This window comes from Thermobia domestica, chromosome 8, assembly GCF_964235325.1.
Source record: "Thermobia domestica chromosome 8, izTheDome1.hap1.1, whole genome shotgun sequence".
NCBI classification, from domain to species: domain Eukaryota; kingdom Metazoa; phylum Arthropoda; class Insecta; order Zygentoma; family Lepismatidae; genus Thermobia; species Thermobia domestica.
In genome coordinates this window covers 169,825,373-169,844,522 of record NC_137461.1, presented here as the reverse complement: position 1 = coordinate 169,844,522, position 19,150 = coordinate 169,825,373, and the positions used below count along the sequence as shown (strand labels likewise).

General features: G+C 37.1%; 1 protein-coding gene across 1 annotated transcript in view; it reads right to left on the bottom strand.

Annotated features, from left to right (window-relative positions):
- The window catches only part of LOC145693347 (integral membrane protein 2B), a 284,481-nt gene that overhangs the window by 57,083 nt on the left and 208,248 nt on the right, over positions 1-19,150 (bottom strand). Inside the window, exon 4 of the mRNA XM_081769264.1 lies at positions 1,779-1,931. Coding sequence (XP_081625390.1) covers positions 1,779-1,931 — 153 coding nt within the window. The remainder of the gene's footprint in view (positions 1-1,778; positions 1,932-19,150) is intronic.

The window sequence follows — 19,150 nt, the reverse complement described above, 5'->3', positions numbered from 1 at the left end:
TATATGCCATCTCTACTTCTCCAAATGGATGCCTGCCTGAAAAAAGCATTAGAGTCTACTGTAAATATATTCATGAATCAAATACAATGGACACAAACTAGTCTTCCAATTCAAGTCGGAGGTTTGAACATCCGCAGTCTCAGACCTCAGTCTTCCAGCTTTTGTTTCCTCTTGTAATGGGGTGAGACCACTCATCTCCAACATTCTTAGCATTCCTGTTGATGATGTGGTCATTCATCACTTGACAGAGGCAATTGACGTATGGAAGTTCTTATTTGGAAATGACATACCATACACATTGGAAGTACAGAAAAGCTGGGACAAAATATTCTTAAAATCAATTATTGAACAAGAGTTAGTCTTGGATAATGTATTTGATATAGCTCGCTTTAAGGCATTCAAGAAAAAGAATCTGGTGCATGGTTGCAATCAATTCCATCGAGGAATATTGGGACTCTCATGGATAACAATTCTTTTTGTCTTTGTATTGTTCTACGCCTTGGCATGAATATGTGTAAAAAATTTACATGCATTTGTCGGGAGCAGGTCACTGAAAAGTGTTTGCATCCATTGAGCTGTTCCAAAAGCGCAGGCAGTGTGTCCCGACACGTTGAATTAAATGATATCCTAAAGCGTGCTTTGGCTAGTATAGAAGTGCCCTCAATTTTAGAACCATCTGGTTTATCAAGGCTGGACTTTTGCAGCTTCTCATATCGTATCAACATCTAAGGAAGCTGGAAGTGCGGCAGAGATAGCGTGCAGACGAAAACATTTAAAATATACATGCTTAAAAGAGGACCATATTTTCATTCCCTTTGCTGTTGAAACAATGGGTGTTTTCAAGCAAAGACGCACAGAATCTAGTGAAACAAATTGGTTCACAGCTGGTTGCGAAAACAGGCGATCCGCGGAGCAAACAATTTTTAATACAGAGACTTAGTTTAGCAATTCAGCGGGGAAACGCAACTTGTATTTTTAAATCATTCCCCTCTGATCCTATTATGGAAGAAGTTTTTTTATCTTAAATAGTTGTAGGGGACATTGAGGATGAAGATCGGCGTACGTACCAAGAACATAAATTCTTTTAAACCCAAAATTAGTAACAGTGTTTGATTGTTAAATATTGTAACAGTATAACATTATAGAAATTATAACGATGTAACAATTAAAATGAGCACATCATCTCCGAAATTTCATAAAGATGATCATCTTTTTATGTTTTTTCAGCATGCTGGGTGTGGACAGGTGAATTTATATATATATATATATATATATATATATATATATATATATATATATAAAGAATCATTATGCACTGTTATGTTGGAAGAACACAATTTTCCAACTTGTGTAAACAGTTTATCTTTATTGGTGGGGTATTTCTGTAAACAGTTTTACTACACCATATGAGTGTTAAATTCTATGTTCTGATCTTTGAAGAATGTTTTATGAATAATTAAGAAAAGCAATAGTAGCAAGATAGAAGTTAGTTAGGAAGACCCCAGAGAGAGTGGAAATTATATAAAGGAAGAAATAATCTTTCTGGATATAAGGTATGTATTTTGAATTTACTTTATACTACCTTAACCAAAATATTACAAGACCTCTCACCAATGCTTACATTTTCAACTGTAACAACTTTGATGTTACACTTATTGGGTGAATAAAATGTGGTATCAGAACGCAAAGAACGAAGAAGAGACTAAATTTCATATTATGTGCATGTCTTAATATCGTTCTTTCAATTACAATACATACAGAAATAAAACAGAACATACTGCACTGAAGTCATGGACGAAACGACCTCTTCGACCACCATTGAAGTCTGGTACATGGATCTTTTCAAATTTCTCGTTTTCTAAGTCCAAGTCAAATTCTTCTTTGAACATCAGGCTTCTGCTTTCCACATTATGGTCGCGGTGCTTATAGCTCTGAAACATAATACAATTAAAATGTAACTCATATATAGAGAAAGTCCAAATTTAGCAACTGACATGTTTAAGTTAATTAACACAAGAAATACATTAACAAAGCTAATCATAAACACACATATATTATTGAAAACATTACAACAGAGAAAACAATGAAAATATTCAGAAAAAGAAAGAAAGAAAGAAAGAAAAAACGTTTCTCTAAACCAGATTAAAGAGATACATTCTATGAAGCCTCTCTTCGGTTTTTTCCGAGGAAAGAAATTAAAAATTTCAACTTACTGACTTCCTTCCAATAAATGTTCGTTACTTTGTAACTTTCTTTGGAATATATCCAGTCTCTATATACATAGTAAAATGAATTCTCTAAAATTATACACAGCCTAGAATACTTAAACTGTAAAGATCAATGAACCTACCCAATGTTTTGTGTGCTACGTATGAAATCAAATCTTCAGTTTTCAACAACTTTTGGTGCCACAATCTTTTCAGCCTATAGTTAGGAATGGGTTATAGTTTGAGTTGAGCTTTTGTGTTTGGCGTCCGTATAAGATACCGAAATTATGAACAACGGATCCTTCATGCTACAACTTATGATTGAATCCGTTACAGTTGCTGAGTGTACAGAGCATCATGCATGACTAACTCTCACAATATTAGTTGTTCCTTATGACACTATCTTATAACAAAGACAGTTACATTACAAAACCGCGCAATGGGGCCACACAACTATTAAAGAAAAATAAAAGGTAAGTGGTCGAGCTATTAAAGAATACTGTGCACTCCGGGCCTAAACCTGTTGACCAATCTTTCGTAAAAACAGCACTGAAGGAACCGAACTATTCAATCACTTTGCAGAACATACGAAATTCTAGTACTTTCCATTTTATTCCAAATAAAGTTGGTGTTCTTCTTATTAAGGTATAAAAGATGGAAATTATATCTTGTAATTAGAGACGCAAAGGCTTGGAAAACAACTGGCTCTTCTAAAGAAATAGTAGTTTATTCCGCAGCTTTTTGCCTGGGAAATTTTGAGGTTTTTAAAATATACCCATTTTCTTGGTGAAAAAACAACAGTATGCTCTACTTTTGCTTACGTGGAAACACATTTAACTACTGTATTCTCACGAGAAAACCCTGAAAAAAATTCAAAAATCACAGAAAACTGGTCATTCGGTAGAAAAGAAAAAGTACAAATCGGTGGACGGAGTGGCTTTTCTAGTTCTAACGATTTGTTTATAGAGGTATTTAATTAACGTTTACAGGAAAAAAATATTTAAAGTTCAATAGCGTTAGGAATAACTGTTCTCAAGTGAAGTACATTTCGTGATTCAAAACTATCGCTTAAAATATATATAAACCAAAATTTCATTGTACTATAATAATATTTATTGAGGTTGCTAAAATTCAAGGGGGAGAAGGTTTAAAACGATAAACACAAGTTTCTTATTTTAACAGCAAAGGATACGTTGAAGTAACATCACACTCAAAATTGTGCAAATACCATACTTCCGGTTTCAATACTGATTCCCACTGAGCAAAAACAGTGGTTCAAATTAGCCGTGTCCGGTTTTAACACATCGCAATAGAACAAAAACAGTAACAGGTAACGGCAAGTGATTTTCTTCAATCGATTCATTGTCTCACGAGAGCATATTGTTACAACCCGCAACACTCTACCAAAACCGGTAGAGTGTAGTATTAAAGTTTTTGATTTGGTTTAATCCTATTATTTTTTTTTTTCAAGACTTTTTTTTTAAATGTAAGGCAGGAAATATAATTCTACATCAAAAGCAAGGGTGTTCTAGATTTCTCTCCCATTAATAAACTACAGAAATAAGTTTACATCGGAAACTAAATATACACGCAATTGAAACGAATATAACGAGTGTATACCACTTGACTCAACCAGCATTTGCGTCTCTGTCCTTCTGTTTTACTTTTATTCTTATAAATCCTTACCAGATTTCAATGAAACTTGTGTGTCTTCCTCCAATGTTTCAAAACAACTTTAGTGTCTGATGCTGCAACGATCTATCATGAATAAGGAATAAAGTCTTCCCAATGCAGGAAGGTTTCACATACAGAAAAAACATTTTCTGTTAGGGGTATCCTAATCATCTCCAATGGTTGCAGTTCAAACCGGTCAAGTTGGTAAAAAGGGATAAATTCTCAAAAATTTGTTTCATTAGTGAAATAATATACGCAAATAATTTTCTTCGATAATTTTCACACAAATGATTTGATTTGATGCAATTTGACTTATTCTTCTTTAATGTTTCCCAATCACCCCTTGTATGGGATTAAAGTCTGTCAAGAATTTAAGAATGAGTCCTAATGAAAAAAATAGATCTTTTCCACGATACCTTAGTCAAATATATATTTCATTCTTATCGAAATGGCGCATATATTCTTTGATGTTTTCTACTATTCTTCCAGATGCTATTAAAGTCCGTAAGGGATAATGGATGGATTCATTTTACCGATCAAAACACACGTTCCGCGGTAACTTTCAGAAGTAAGTATTCGGTTTTTGTGGAAAATAATATGACGTATGTTGTATCTGAATATTTCCAGCTATCTCCAACACATACGTATAGAATCAGCCGAGGATGAGGGAATGAATTTAACTTCCTGCGATTCAGAAAATATATCTTAAGACAGCTTATGTAAAAATAATCAGATTTTCATAGTATATCTGGGCTGGACGTGAGTTCGACTGGACATGGACGTCTCATGACTTGACGTGAAAGATAGAGTCCAGCTGCAATAAACTGTAGCCCTAAGGTGTCGTGTGAACATGCTAATTCAACTGCTTTGACTTTGAAGACAGATTGATGATGTTTCAACTAGAACCGTTGATGTTGCCCTGCAGTCTTTCAGTCTTGGGTTTTGACCTAGTCCATTCTCTGGTCTCCCTATTCTACATGACGATTCAGCCACTTCCTAACAGTTCTAGGATCACAACAAAAATCTCGAGATATATGAAACGGCATCTTACCATTAGCAGCACGATCAATAATCACGTCTCTTTGAGCACCAATCAAATGTAAGGTTCTAAGGTATTCAGATGTTCAGCTTTCTCTAATTCTCAAACGGGACACCTAAATGTCCCGTTTCTAACCAAAAATCAACAGTCTCGTAAGTGTTATTTAAAATATAAATGATAAGAGTAAATTCTACGCTCTTCGTTAAAATTACTATGTATACAGCTATTTTTCGTACCAATATTCATTGGAAATTTTTAGAACTTGCAGTTCACCCCATTGCGTGTGGCTACGGTGCACATGTTCTCGGGGAAAGCACGCAAGTTAATTTTATAATAATTTACTTTAGCCATCCATCTCCTTTAGCCTTAAGGGCATAACTATGGGAAATTAAACTAATTAGTTTCATTTTATGTCATTTTAGGCCGTAACTGAAACTTGTAGATGTTTATGAGTGCTTGGAACTTTTGAGTGCGTTACGTAAATTTCCTAACTTGAAAATATTGCTAGCGCCCAAAGTAAAATGGGTATCAAAGGGTTACAGGCTCCCGATTCACATTCGCCCCGTTTTTGAAAGTTAAAATTCTGGCCAACTCAAAGGCATTTGTTGACACTAATTAAACCATGGTCGAAATATTCCACTGAATGAATGGATGTGAGATCGTGTGTTATGGATCAGAGTAATAGTTTTATTTATTGAATTGAGTTTCGTTATTGTGACTGCTATTAATTTTATTTTTGTAAAGACACACGTTACTACTCACATCTACAAATATAATTTTAATCACATTTTATTCCTTAAAAAAAAATGTAGACTTCATTTAGGTGTGAGGCTGTTAATGATCTTTCCTTTACCATTTGGTCAGTGAGTCATCAGTGAACTCTACAGGACAAGAGAGCAAAACAATACTATCTCAGACTTCTTTGAAATGCGTATCTTCTCTCTGTTTTAACTTTGAAGAGAAAATAGTTTTCCAAAACGAAATTCTGATACGCATTACGCTAATGGAATACAGGTCTATGTGACGCTATAAGGAGAACAGGAGATTAAAATGTACAACTTCCAGTACGTTAGAAAAATATCGTCCATTATTTATAAACTTCCACACTTGTTCTACATGGTCCATTATTTATAAACTTCCACACTTGTTCTACTTTATAAAATATTTCGTTCCTTTTTTATTTTTCTCCTCTCACTCTCTCTTATAGGAGCGTTTTTCTTTCCCCTCACAGAAGAGAGGCAAATAGAAGAGAAAGCTTTTACCTGTGCGAGGGGTGTTCAAAATCGAAGTCTTCATTCAAAAGCAATCACCAGAGGCCTTGAGCACAACTATTCCACTGTTTTACGAGCCGAAAGATTCCCTGTTTCCAGAATTCTTGTGGCTGCGAGAGCAGCCAGTCCTTCACTGTGTCTTTCAGTTCGTAGTCCGAGTTGAAACACTTCCCTTTAAGATTTTTTTCTTTTTTTTTTTTTTTTTTTTAACCAAACAGATGGAAGTCACAGGGCGACATGTCCGAGCTGTAGGGAGGATGTTCAAGCTGCTCTTACTTGAACTTATTAAGTACACTTTGTGTGACCTGGGAGACATGTAGACGAGCGTTATCATGGAGCAAAATCACTCCCTCCGTGTGCAGCCCAAGCCGTTTGTTGTTGATGGACATGTGTAAGCCACGGAGTGTCTCACAGCACACGTCACTGTTAATGATTTTTCCGTGCTCGATGAATTCGATAAGCGTTGGACCTCGTATGTCGACAAAAAACTGAGAATCATCTTGCCTGCTGAGAGCACAGCTTTGAATTTTTAGGGGGAGGTGACGACGCACACTTGCATTGAAAGCTGTCTCGTTGTCTTTGGTTCGAATCGTTACCACCGACGATGCGCTCCAGGAATGCAGGCTTTTCATGGTAACAGAACACAGGTGTAGCAGTGCTACCCCATACGCCGTTTCTTTTGCGGTTCGCTGAGCATCTTCGGAAACCACTGCTCGCACACCTTCCGATAACTCAACCTATCATGCACAATTATACACACTATTCCAATGCTGGTCCCCACCATCACTGCCAACACTCGCATTGTGACACGCCGATCACATCTCACCAGGTCATTCACCTTATCGATGAGTTTGGCCCTGATTACCGTGTTTGCTAGCCTGACCAGCCTGATCTCCGGTCATCACTAGACATCGGATTTTTAGGTTCTAAAAAGGTATGTTTAGATGCCTAAAATAGGAGCCAAAAGTACTAAATTAGGCATTAAAAATTAAAAAATAGGTTCTTATGAAAGATAATTATTTTTGAATGGAATGATGCATTACGATGTAAATACAAACTTTAAGATACAGAAATATACACACACATGTCATATTACCTTACATTTTAACTTGCTGAATATTGAATTATTGCTGAAATTAAGAATTTGTCATAAAACTACATGCTTGTAGATAAACCTTCAGTACAGAACACAACACCTTTAAATTTCTGCACCACATGAGTCCAGGTTTTCCTATGGAGAAACGCTGGCGTTTGTTGGCAAGGATGAGCTTGTACGCAGAGAATGAACGTTCCACATCAACTGATGGGGGCAAACTTCAACCTGGGTACATGTTCGATTGGTATTTCGCATTTATAAAAACTTTATTTCCCAGCCAAAATATCTGCTGCTGGACAGAAACTCCTCAATTCCTCAAAACCGAGTCTCAATTCCTTTGTTAATACACTTTCAAGTTAGTTTTTACCTTCACTTTCTCTCCAACGGGCACTTCCACGATTTTTTGCTTCACTTCCTGAATAAGCTCAATATTCTTAGAAAATGGTATTTCCAACCCCTCTAATTCTGCAATAACCCAAACAAGAAATGTGTAGTGCGATCGGGTGTATGCCAAATCAGTAGGGATAGAAGAATCATTTATAAACTCTTTGGCAGCAGTAACGCTATAAGCATCCTCTACTAAATTTTCAACGACTTCCTTTATTGCAGGAAAATGGTCACTATAGTACTCAACTGCTTTCAATCAGGTACCCCATCCTGTACGCACTGGTTGAGGTGGCAGAGAAGTATCTGGAAGCTTTTCTTTAACCCTTATAAAATCTTGGCTTTTTGGGCTATTTTTTAGACTTTCAGTCAAGCAGCTACTGCATCGTCACTATTTATGCTAGGATCATGGTTCATACCTCATTCTCTTCAGAATAGAGCTGGCTTTCAAATGGTACCACTTGCATGCCCATACCATATACCAGGAGAGGGAAAATTGATGTCGAAGGGAAAATTTTGAGGGGGAAATTTTTTTTGTCCAACTTTGGGCCCCCCTGGCTTTCCCCTGTGTGAACGTAGAGACCTCCAAAAAATCTGATAAATAGTACTTGGTAAACTAAATGCGTGTACCAAATTTCAAGTTTCTATCTTGAATAGTAAGAGCGGGAGAAATTTTATCAAAAATTCCCCCAATGCCCCAAATTACCACAAAACACTATGATCTCAGGGAAAATATTTTCTGAGACATCCCTAATTACCCTAGGGACATGTGTCGCCCATATTCTCTTCTGAATAGAACTGCCTTTCAGGCGGTACCATTCACATGTCTCCATCATGTATCTAAGGTGGGAAATTCCAGAAAAAAAGGATTTTTTTGGGTCCAAATTTCCCTTTTTTCAACTTTTAGCCCCCCTGGACCCCCCCCCCCTGTTTTAACGCAGAAATCTGAAAACAATATGTTAAATGCTACTCGGTGGACTGAATGTTTGTGCACAATTTCAATCTTCTAGGTGCAAAAATAAGCCCGCCAAAAAAAATCAGAAAATTCCCCATGTTACCCTATACAGAAGTATATTTTGAAAAAAATTCACTGAGACGTCCCTAATTACCCTAGAATAATAATTCGACCGTCATTCTCTTCAGAATGGAACGGCCTTTCAGACGGTGTGACTCACGTGTCTCCATCATGTATGTGAGGCGGGAAAATCATGAAAAACGGGATTTTTTTGTCTAAAAATCCCTTTTTTCAATTTTTTCCCCTTCTGGACCCCCCCCTGTTTTAATGCAGAGATCTTAAAAAATTCTGAGAAATACTACTAGGTGGGCTGAATGTTTGTGCACAATTTCAATCTTCTAGGTGCAAAAGTAAGCCCGCCAAAAAAATATACCCACCATGTCCCATTTTTCCCTATATAGAAGTATATTTTTCAAAAAATCCCTGAGACGTCCCTAATTACCCTAGGATAATAATTCGACCGTCATTCTCTTCAGAATGGAACTGCCTTTCAGACGGCATGACTTACGTGTCCCCGTCATGTATGTGAGGCGAGAAAATCCTGAAAAACGGAATTTTTTTGGTAAAAATATCCCTTTTTTCAACTCTTCGCCCCTCTGGTTCCCCCCCCCCTGTTTTAGCACTGACATCGGAACAAAAAATCTGGTAAATACTACTCGGTGGACTGAATGTTTGTGCAAAATTTTAATCTTCTACGTGAAAAAATAAGCCCGCCAAAAAATAATGAACATAGGCTTCATAAGGGAAAATTTCTATTTCAAAATTATGACGTCATCACTTCCTATGTCTGGACGCAGGACGGTCTGAAACCATACGTAATGTCTTCTACAATGTATATGGACTTGAAAAACAAAAAAATCCGGACGAAAAAGCTCAAATAGAAGAGAAATAACGCAATGTACGATGAAAAATGCGTATCGTACAAAATGTACGATAAGATCCCCAAAGGGTTAAAGGACCGTACTCTTGATGGAGCCGTAAGAAAAAACTTTCTTTACAGTAGAGATCATTTTGTTGATCTTTGGAAATTCTACTCGCATCTGCTGGGCAACACGATTTAAACCATGGGCGAGACACATATCACATGCACAAGGCAGGGATAGAACACTTTCAGCAACTTCATTGCAGCAACCATGTATGATGCAGCATCTGTGTAGGCAAGAAGCACTTTCTTCTCATCAAGATTGCTGGGGTACAATACTTTTATATTCGATAATTAGAGTCGAGATATTGCCAGTTTAATAAATCGATTCGGGCGCCATCTTTGATTCGACGCCATCTTGAAAAGTTTACATTCCGAGACGGCCATCATGGTTTTTCGCGGTCCTCAGGTACCAATACAGGGTGTCTAGCAAATTTCTCTCAGCAATTTCCTGACTTTTTCCAGACTTTTCCCGACCATATTCAAATTTTTCCCGGCTCATCCTAAAAACTGTCTTCGTAAAATTAGGAAAGGTTGAACGTAATGAAAAAAGTGTACAAGTTCTTACCTGATCATAGAATGTCTCCTTCTTCATATATGCAATGAAACAATCTAATCATGCAATTTTTTGATCTCCTCCTCTATGGTAGCAACCTGTTCTGACAACTGATTTACGATTTTCTGTTTCTTTGCTTCAAGTTCCTTTTGTCTCTGTTCTGCTCTTCTTTTTTCAGCGGCCCTGCGATCTTTTTCTGACATCACTTTTCTGCGGTTCTTCGGCTTCCTTGAATCTCGCGTATGCGTTTCTCATTGATAGAATCATCTACTTTGGGATAAGAATGACTTGTATGCCACCAGCCTCGTTGACAGCATCATACACTACACGCTGCGCCACTAAAGAATCCTCTGACAAATTTTCAACTACTATTTCCCTGTTTACCGAAAAAAACCCTTTCTAATGCTGCATTACCGTGGGAAAGAATTAGGCATATCTTTACTATTTTGCACAGATATACATCATTTGGCGATAACACACTTATCCAGAAGTCATCAAGTTTGTGTTAATTTCTTTTGTACGAATCCATTTTCTCTGAGGTAAAAGATGAGGTACACAATAAAGTAAACGTTTATTTTGGGCAGAACATTTCAAACATATTACTGTCTTTAGGTTAGGAAAACTATGTTTAGGTCTTTTGTTGTTGTTGTTGCAATAGTTGGTAAAATAAACTTATTTATGATGTCAGGAATGTTGAATACTCAAAATTGACATGCCTGTAATTCATTGCAAAGTAAGAAATGGCATGTTGTTTGCCGTTACACTAAAACAACTAGCCTTTAAAGTGTTGAATTATTTACAAAAACATTGCCCAGGTAAACTTACCTGTAGGTGAAAAACAATCCAACATTTACTTTATTCAAAATATATGGTACGATGCAACGCCCGGCTAACCACCTGTTACTCTTGAAACGCAAAAGCCTGTCTGCTGTCAATAAATATGCCTGACAGTTGTACATTTATTTATGGCCACTCACTGACTACTCTTCTTTCCCCAGCACCACAGCAGAAGACAAACCACGCGCCTTATATAAATCGCAGAAAATCCACGGTATCCATGTACACCACGCGATGCAACGCGTACCACGTGACCGCTTCTACGTAGAAAATAGAAACACGGTTGAGATGGATCGCGATGGCAAATAAAGACAATAATATTGTTTCAAACGTAGAATTCCATTTTTCCCTACTTCCTTCGCAAATTCCCGACAAATCCCGATTTCCCGACCATTTTTTAAATTTAAGACAAATTCCCGACTTTCCCGACTGCTAGACACCCTGCCAATACAATTGTGGTTTGAAGGAAATCTGGTTTCCTCAAATTATACTCACCTTACCTATATTGGCCCATAGACGACCATCTCTGCCGCCCTGTGGTGACGCAACATGTAGGAACAGAATGGTTTTCTTGCGTTTAACCTTTAGAAATGTTCACATGTTTACTTTGCGCAAAATAGGCAAAAATAGGATCTAACGTTCAATTAGGTATTTTTAGGTAAAATAAAAACTTGATGCTAGTGCTTTTCATTCTGAGCTAAGAAAAAAAAAAAAAGATAGGTTTTCACCTAAAAATTCTATGTCTAGTCATCACCCAAACTCTCCAGGCCTTTATGAAAACGGGCACTCCGCTTTCTCACTGACTTCTCGGACACACAGTCTCCGCCGCATACGGTCACCATCGGGCGATGAATATCGCCCGATTTAACCCTTTCCGTAGTCAGAAATGTGATGACATCTCTCTGCTCCTCAATTGTCGAATTTTTCAATGTGAACGCTATGATTTCATCACATGCACTGCCGCGTCAATTAGATGGAGCACACGAATGTCTGATTCTCTCCTGCGTCATATGAGAGGCGCCCGCGCATGCGCACAATCAGGCCGGACGGTACATTCTCTTCCCTGGATGTCGCACTACGTTATCCCAAAGTGACATGTTCCTATTTCAACCAGTTTGGTTTGTACGACGTTTCGTACCTTTTCATTTGAACACTACTTGTACTTTTTCTTCTTCATAATTTTCTTGAGTAAAGGGGAGAGAGGATTGGAAAACAGTCTTTTTCTCTCAGTTTTGGTCTCTCTCTTTTAGTGGTCATAATGGGTCACGGTAGGTCATGGGTTAAGAGAGAGAGAGAGAGACAAAGAACTCAAGAAACAAGAATAAAGAGAAAAAGGAAATCCTTTTTCTTCCCTTAGTTTTTCTTTTGAAAAAAGTCAATTTTCCTCCTCTTCTTTCTTCCCCTGTCCCGTCCCTCTGAACTCCTAACCTTTTCATATTGGCATGGGATGACGGGGTGGGTGGAAAGGGGGATCTTTTTCCTTAAAATTAATTCCCATTTCACTATCTTTCTTTGTATTCTTCTTTCTTTGTTTCCTTTTTCTTCTATATCTCTCTCCCACGTATAACCATCCATTTTTCCTATGAAGAGAGAGAGAAAGGAAAAAGAAAAAGGAAAAGAATCAGCATTTTTCTATTTTCTTTACTTTTTATTGATGGGAAGAGAAAGAGAAACAAAGGTCCCAAGCCTCTTCCATCGTTCCTCATTCTCCTTCACTTCTTCCACTTCCTTTTCTCTTTCACTTTTCCATGCAGAAGATAAGGGATGAGAAAAAAGGTGGGGAACTATCCCGATTCCTTTAGCCCTTTCCACCGCCCACTCTGACCCACCATCCAGAATTTATTCTTTTCTTTTAAATTCAATAAGAAAAAGAGAAACACAGAAAAAACAAGAAAGAGAGATGTGGGAATGAGGGTGAAATGGGTCAGAGAGGGAGAGGCAGGGTGGTGCCTTATTGTTTCCTTCCTTTATATCTTTTCTAGAAGACAATTTTCTCTTTTTCGGAACAGCAGTGTGTGTGTGAATGTGAGATTGAGACAGAGTACTGTGGGGGCCACCCATAGGTCCTGTTGGATCGAAAAGGCCGAGAGCAAATTATTACTGTGCATGGTACTGGTACTAGTACATGATTTCTGGCTTGGTCACATGTTCTGAAAACCGTGAGTTTTTTGGCAATATGTCCGCCAAGGTCAAAGGTAGCCGAAAAATTACTCTATTGCAGAAATCTCTAAATTTATTTGAAACCTTTTTTTTTTTTTTTTTTTTAAAGAGCCTTCTACCAAAGTTGTACAGAATTAAATACTCAGCAAATTCATTATTTTTACCTTTTCGTCCAGTGGCGTAGCGTGATAAAAAATTTAGGAGCACTATTTCCTAAAATATCTGGAGCACACAAATATCCATGTGATAAAGAGGTAAGTAGATATTTCAGGGAAGAAAGTTGTGGCATTTACCTCCCTGTTATACCTCCCCCCCCCGACGCGACGCTCTTGCCTTAAACTTACATTTATCGCAAAAATGCACGCGAAGTAAAATGCCGATACATAACGTAAACTTATACAAAGATGTAACGTACATGTATAACGTATAATGTATAACGTAAACGTTTACAAATGTAGCATTTGTAAACGTAGACTTATACAAACACTACATTTTATTTCTTTTACTTTTACGGCATTTAGTTAAGTGTAAGTAACAGTAATTTCTCGGAGGTTTTATTTCATTTAGTAGGAGTCGTACTGTATTTACTAAACTAGTTCTTTTTGTGTATAACCCACATTTTTTATATTCGTTATCTGAGTTCTGAATATAAATTCTATTTAGTTACAAGAAAATAATTTTATTCTGCAAAGATCGTAAATTACATTGTCGCTTAGTATCATGTTAAGTTATATATACTAATGTTTATTACATTTTTTTAATTGTATGAATTGTATTCTCTGCCATCACTTCAAATACTGATTACGGTGGATGTACAAACAAAGACCTTATTTCCATTTTTCTTTGCAAGGTACAACACTAAGTTGGAATATAACTGCAATCGATAAACAAATAGTGATATTGAGGTGTTAGTTTAGAATATATACATTTTTTTAACCAATAGGTGCACGTAGATATGATTTATGAAAATAGACGAGATTTGATAACATCAAAATTACGTGATCGGATTTTTACATTCGCTGCTTTCACAACTGTAGAATTGACAAGACATTGCATTAATGCGAAGTCTTACAAAATGTGTTTCTTGCGTTTTTTTTTTTTTTTTTTTTTGCAAGTGCAGGGGAATGAGAAGTTCGATAGAAAGAGTTCCAAGTGTCATTTCTGGGATCCATTCTCCATCATTGTCTGTATAGCCATACTGAGATAGGTCGAGTTCTGTGGCTTCAAGTATCTGGTACCACTAGTAGCACTAAAAGTAAGTTCTTCTGATGTGAAGATGTACCAAAGATGCGGTTGGCGGTAATTTGGAGCAATCCAGACGCTTCATGCGATAATACTGGTGCATTCTACATTAATCCATCGATGAGAATTTACTTGATATCATCTGCACTAGAAAGGTTTCTGCAGACATTGAAAATGAAATGAATTCTTTTTGTTTTACGTCCCACGGTTATGCCGGTCAGGCTAAAGGAGACGGTGATGATGAGTAATGAATGAAATGAAGAAAGTGGGAGGAAACGGGAAACCCACGCACACGGTAATTGTCCACCACAAAGTTCAATTGGCGGGGGGCTGGGATCGAACCCGGGACCCCAAGCACCAGAGGTGAACGCTCTACCACTGAGCCACCGTGGCCCCCTCTGCAGACATTATCATAGTTTCTGACCAAGGTGGAAAAAGATCATGATTTTTTCAAAAAAAATCATTTTTGTTGATTTTTTTATTTAAATCGATTTTTTTGATTTAAATCAAATGTTTTTCTTCGTATAATACGAGTCGTGAACTTAAAAAACAACATTAGGAATTAGTATTAAATGTTAAATATGCCATCTAAGTGAAAGTATTGTGTTTTAATTTTGAATTAATTCCCAATTGTTAACTTATTTCAATCCCAAACAATGTTTCTTAAGCATTAAGGAAAAAGTACAGCAATGTATATCAATATGACATTTTCTTTTCACGAAAGTTACTGATATTTGGCAGGGGCATATTTTTAAACAATTGGAACTAGCTAGCGGCACGAAATACATATAAAGTACATTTCGCCTAAAATTAACTAGCTAACTCTATGACCTATGGAACACGGAGGTCCAATGCCATTTCACAAAAGCTCTCCTGGCTTCTATCCTTAGTCAACTGAATCCAATTTCTATTTTGTATTCTTATTTCTGCGAGATCCATCTTAATATTGTCCTCCCATCTGCGCCTAGGCCTTCCTAATGGTCGTTTTCCGATTGGACTTCCAGTTAAAACTTTGAAAGCGTTCCTACATGTCCTGTCCACCTGAGCCTCCAAGATTTAATGACCCTAACAATGTTTGGTGAACGATATAAATTATGCAGTTCCTCATCATGAAGTTTTCGCCATTCCTCATTTCCGTTCCTTTTGGTTCCGAATATTCGTTTCAGGATTGTATTCTCAAATACTTTCAGTCTGCGTTCTTCCCTCAGGGTAAGCGACCATGTTTCACAACCATACAGCACAACAGGCATAATTATCGTTTTATATATTTTAAAGCTCCAAATTCCTCGACAGAATTCGCGACGATAAGAGATTTTTGAACTGAATAATAACACGAATTCCCTGCTTTTAGTCGATATTTAATTTCTTCGTGAATATCGTTTTCTGATCCTATATATGAGCCGATGGCAGAACTTTTTTTTTTTTTTTTTTTTTTTTTTTGTCTTTATGCGATGAGCTTTTGTAAGTCAAAAATTTTCTGCAGGAATTCCAAAATAATAATAATAAAAAAAAAAATCAAGATGATCAGTTCCAAGAGAAGAAACACTTGTGATTGTTAAAAATATGCTTTATGTGACGTGAAAAACAGTTCAAATGCGAGTTGTCCGTGCATTTAAGACATCTATACATAGCAGGCACGTTTTTATACTTTTCTGTTGGCTATTTTATTTCGTCTGACAATTTTTCCTGCACAGGCACGGCAAATTTTCTGCGATCACATCGCAGATCGCGGCGTGTTCTGCAATGGGGTCAGGTATCCACTTTATCACAAGTGTTATTCGATATTTTAACGCATCCAAAATTTGTCGTATTACGATTCCGAGGAACTTCTATGTATTTAGTACATAAATTTCGGCCAAAATTTTAAAATTATTATATTATTATTATTATTATTATTATTATTATTATTATTATTATTATTATTATTGTTGTTGTTTTGGAGAGGGGATCGGACCCCTCTAAATTAACTGGAAACAAACAAATAGTCGTGGACACAAAAGAGTTTTTATCTTAAATGTCCATGGTGATTTCCGCGTTGGAATAGAAATTTTAAAACCCTGTGTTACAAAGAGAAGAAAGCAGGTTCACCCGTTACCCGTTCAAACGGGATTTTCCCTGATCGATCTCTACATGATACTCGTTTTCATACTGTGCTTACATACATTTGAGTCTCATTGTATTGTGATTATTATCTTCCATACTCGAAATAACAGAACAGAAACGGGATTTTACTTACTTTCACTTTAAATTAATTCATTTCGGAATTTGATTTAAATTAACGATTTTTATTTAAAAAATCAAGTGATTTAAATCTTGATTAAAATCGTGATTTAAATCAGACTGATTTAAATCAATCCACCCTGTTTCTGACAATTCTTCTTTGCCAAATTCAGTCAGATATTGTGCCTGATTTTGTGTGTTTCTTGAAGCTTCAAGCAGTCTTTCAATCTGAACTGAGCTCCATCTAATATAATTAAGTTTTCCGAACGCAAAGAACAGTGGAAGGGCGAGTTGGAGAGCAGACACATGAAGCTCCCAATTACACTCTCTGTCAACTCGAATCATATATCTTAAGACTGGAAATACAACACTAATGAATATATTCCAATAATGTAACATTTTTGACTTACTGCATCCGTCTTCCACAAAGGAATTGAAATCGTCGATCATGGGTTGCATAACGTTGGAAACTTCAATATGCGAACGTATTGCTGCATCTCGGTCTTCAACTTAGTTAATACTAGCTATACTAAATACAGTACTGCTCCTTCTACTACATGAAATTAAACCTCTGAAAAATTACAATGACTTACATTTATTTAAATGCCGTAAAAGTAAATAAATTAAATAAAATGTACCGTACACATTTATGCTATACAGGGTGAGCACAGAAACAGTACCTGATTTTAAAGTGCCATATAATTAACATTTAATTGAATATTTACATGAAATTTTGTACAGAGCTCAGTAAACTCAAAGTATTTTTCCATCTATCTTTTCAGAATCCTAGTTCTGACCAGGGCAGCTAGAGGGCAGTAACATCGAAAATGGCGTTCACCCTATAGCAACGAAGCTGGTGCGTTTTACAATTTGCAAAAACAAGCAGTTTTGTGAGAGTGGAGCGTGATTTTAAACGACAATTTAATGCTGATCACACAAATCCATTGTGAAATGGCATAGAACGTTTATTGAGACGGGTGCATTTGTGATCAAAGAAAAGGACATTCAGGGCGACGTCCCGTCTCCGAGGAAACTGTGGAGCGCGTAAGTGCAGCCTTCGTACACAGTCCACAGAAGTCTACACGTAAAGCTAGCAGAGAGTTGCAGATGCCACAAACAACAGTAAGCAAGATCTTACGCAAGCGTTTGCGGTGTTACCCGTACCGACTGCAGTTGGTTCAAAAGTTATACCCACAAGACAAGGTAAAGCGCCGTGAGTTCTGTGAGACTATGCAAAATTTCATGGAGGACGACGAAAACTTTCTGACGAAGATCATTCTCAGCGATGAGGCGACATTTCACTTAAGTGGAAAGGTGAATAGACACAATGTAAGGATATGTGGAACCCAGAACCCTCATGCAACTGTAAATGTGGAACGTGACTCACCGAAAAGCAATGTTTTTAGTGCAGTATCAGAGCGTTGGGTGCACGGTCCGTTCTTCTTTCAGGAACAAGAAATTACAGATGAAAGTTACTTAGCATTGCTACGTAACTGGTTGATTCCGCAATTTAGTAATGCAGAGATAGACGACTTCGTTCTACAAGATGGAGCACGCCACACTGGCATCGAGCTGTACGCAGGTTTCTAAACGAGAACCTCCCGAACCAATGGATAGGACGCTCTGGAGTTGTTCGTTACTGGGTGTTACATTTGATGATGAGGAACTATCAAGGAGCGAAAGTAAAAGAACTGCTGAAAGATACAGACCAGCTGCTGTACAGAATCCTGAAGCCGAGATTTTCTCATACTTTTCAGATCTTAGCTTCATTTCCGAAGATCGCCTCAAGTTCTTTGCAAGTGGCCTCCAAGATCGCCTGACCTCACTGTTTGTGACTTCTTTCTGTGGGGATTTGTGAAGGACAAAGTGTATGCACCTCCACTACCCGCAACTCTGAACGATCTCCAAGAACGCACCAGTGATGCTGTCAACTCCATCACACCGGATATGCTTCACAACGTGTGGTTCGAGCTAGATTACCGCCTCGATATTTTCCGCGTTACAGGTGGCGCGCACATCAAGTGTTTGTGATTTCAATTATTGCTACAAAAACTTTTTGAGTTTATGTATCACTGTTCAAAATTTCAGCAAAATATTCCTTTGCATATTAAATTTACACTAATTTGAAACCTGGGACTGTTTCTGTGCTCACCCTGTATATTAGCATTTAACTTTGCGTGCATTTTTGCGATAAAGGTAGGTTTTAGACAAGAGCGTCGTTCGGGAAGGGGAGGGGGTAGAAGAGGGACATGTCCTAACTTTCTTCCCTGAAATATCTACTTACCTCTTTATCATATGGATATTTGTATGGTCCAGATATTTATAAGATAGTTTAGGAAATAGTGCTCCAAAATTTTTGATCACGCTACGCCACTGGAAAAGGTAAAAATAGTGAATGCTGAAAATTTAGTTCTGAACAACTTTTGTGGAAGCTAGTTCTCTTTTTTTTTAAAAAAAAAGAAAGAAAGAAAACTCAACCATTTTAAACAAATTTAAAGAATTCTGTTATAGAGTAATTTTTCGGCGA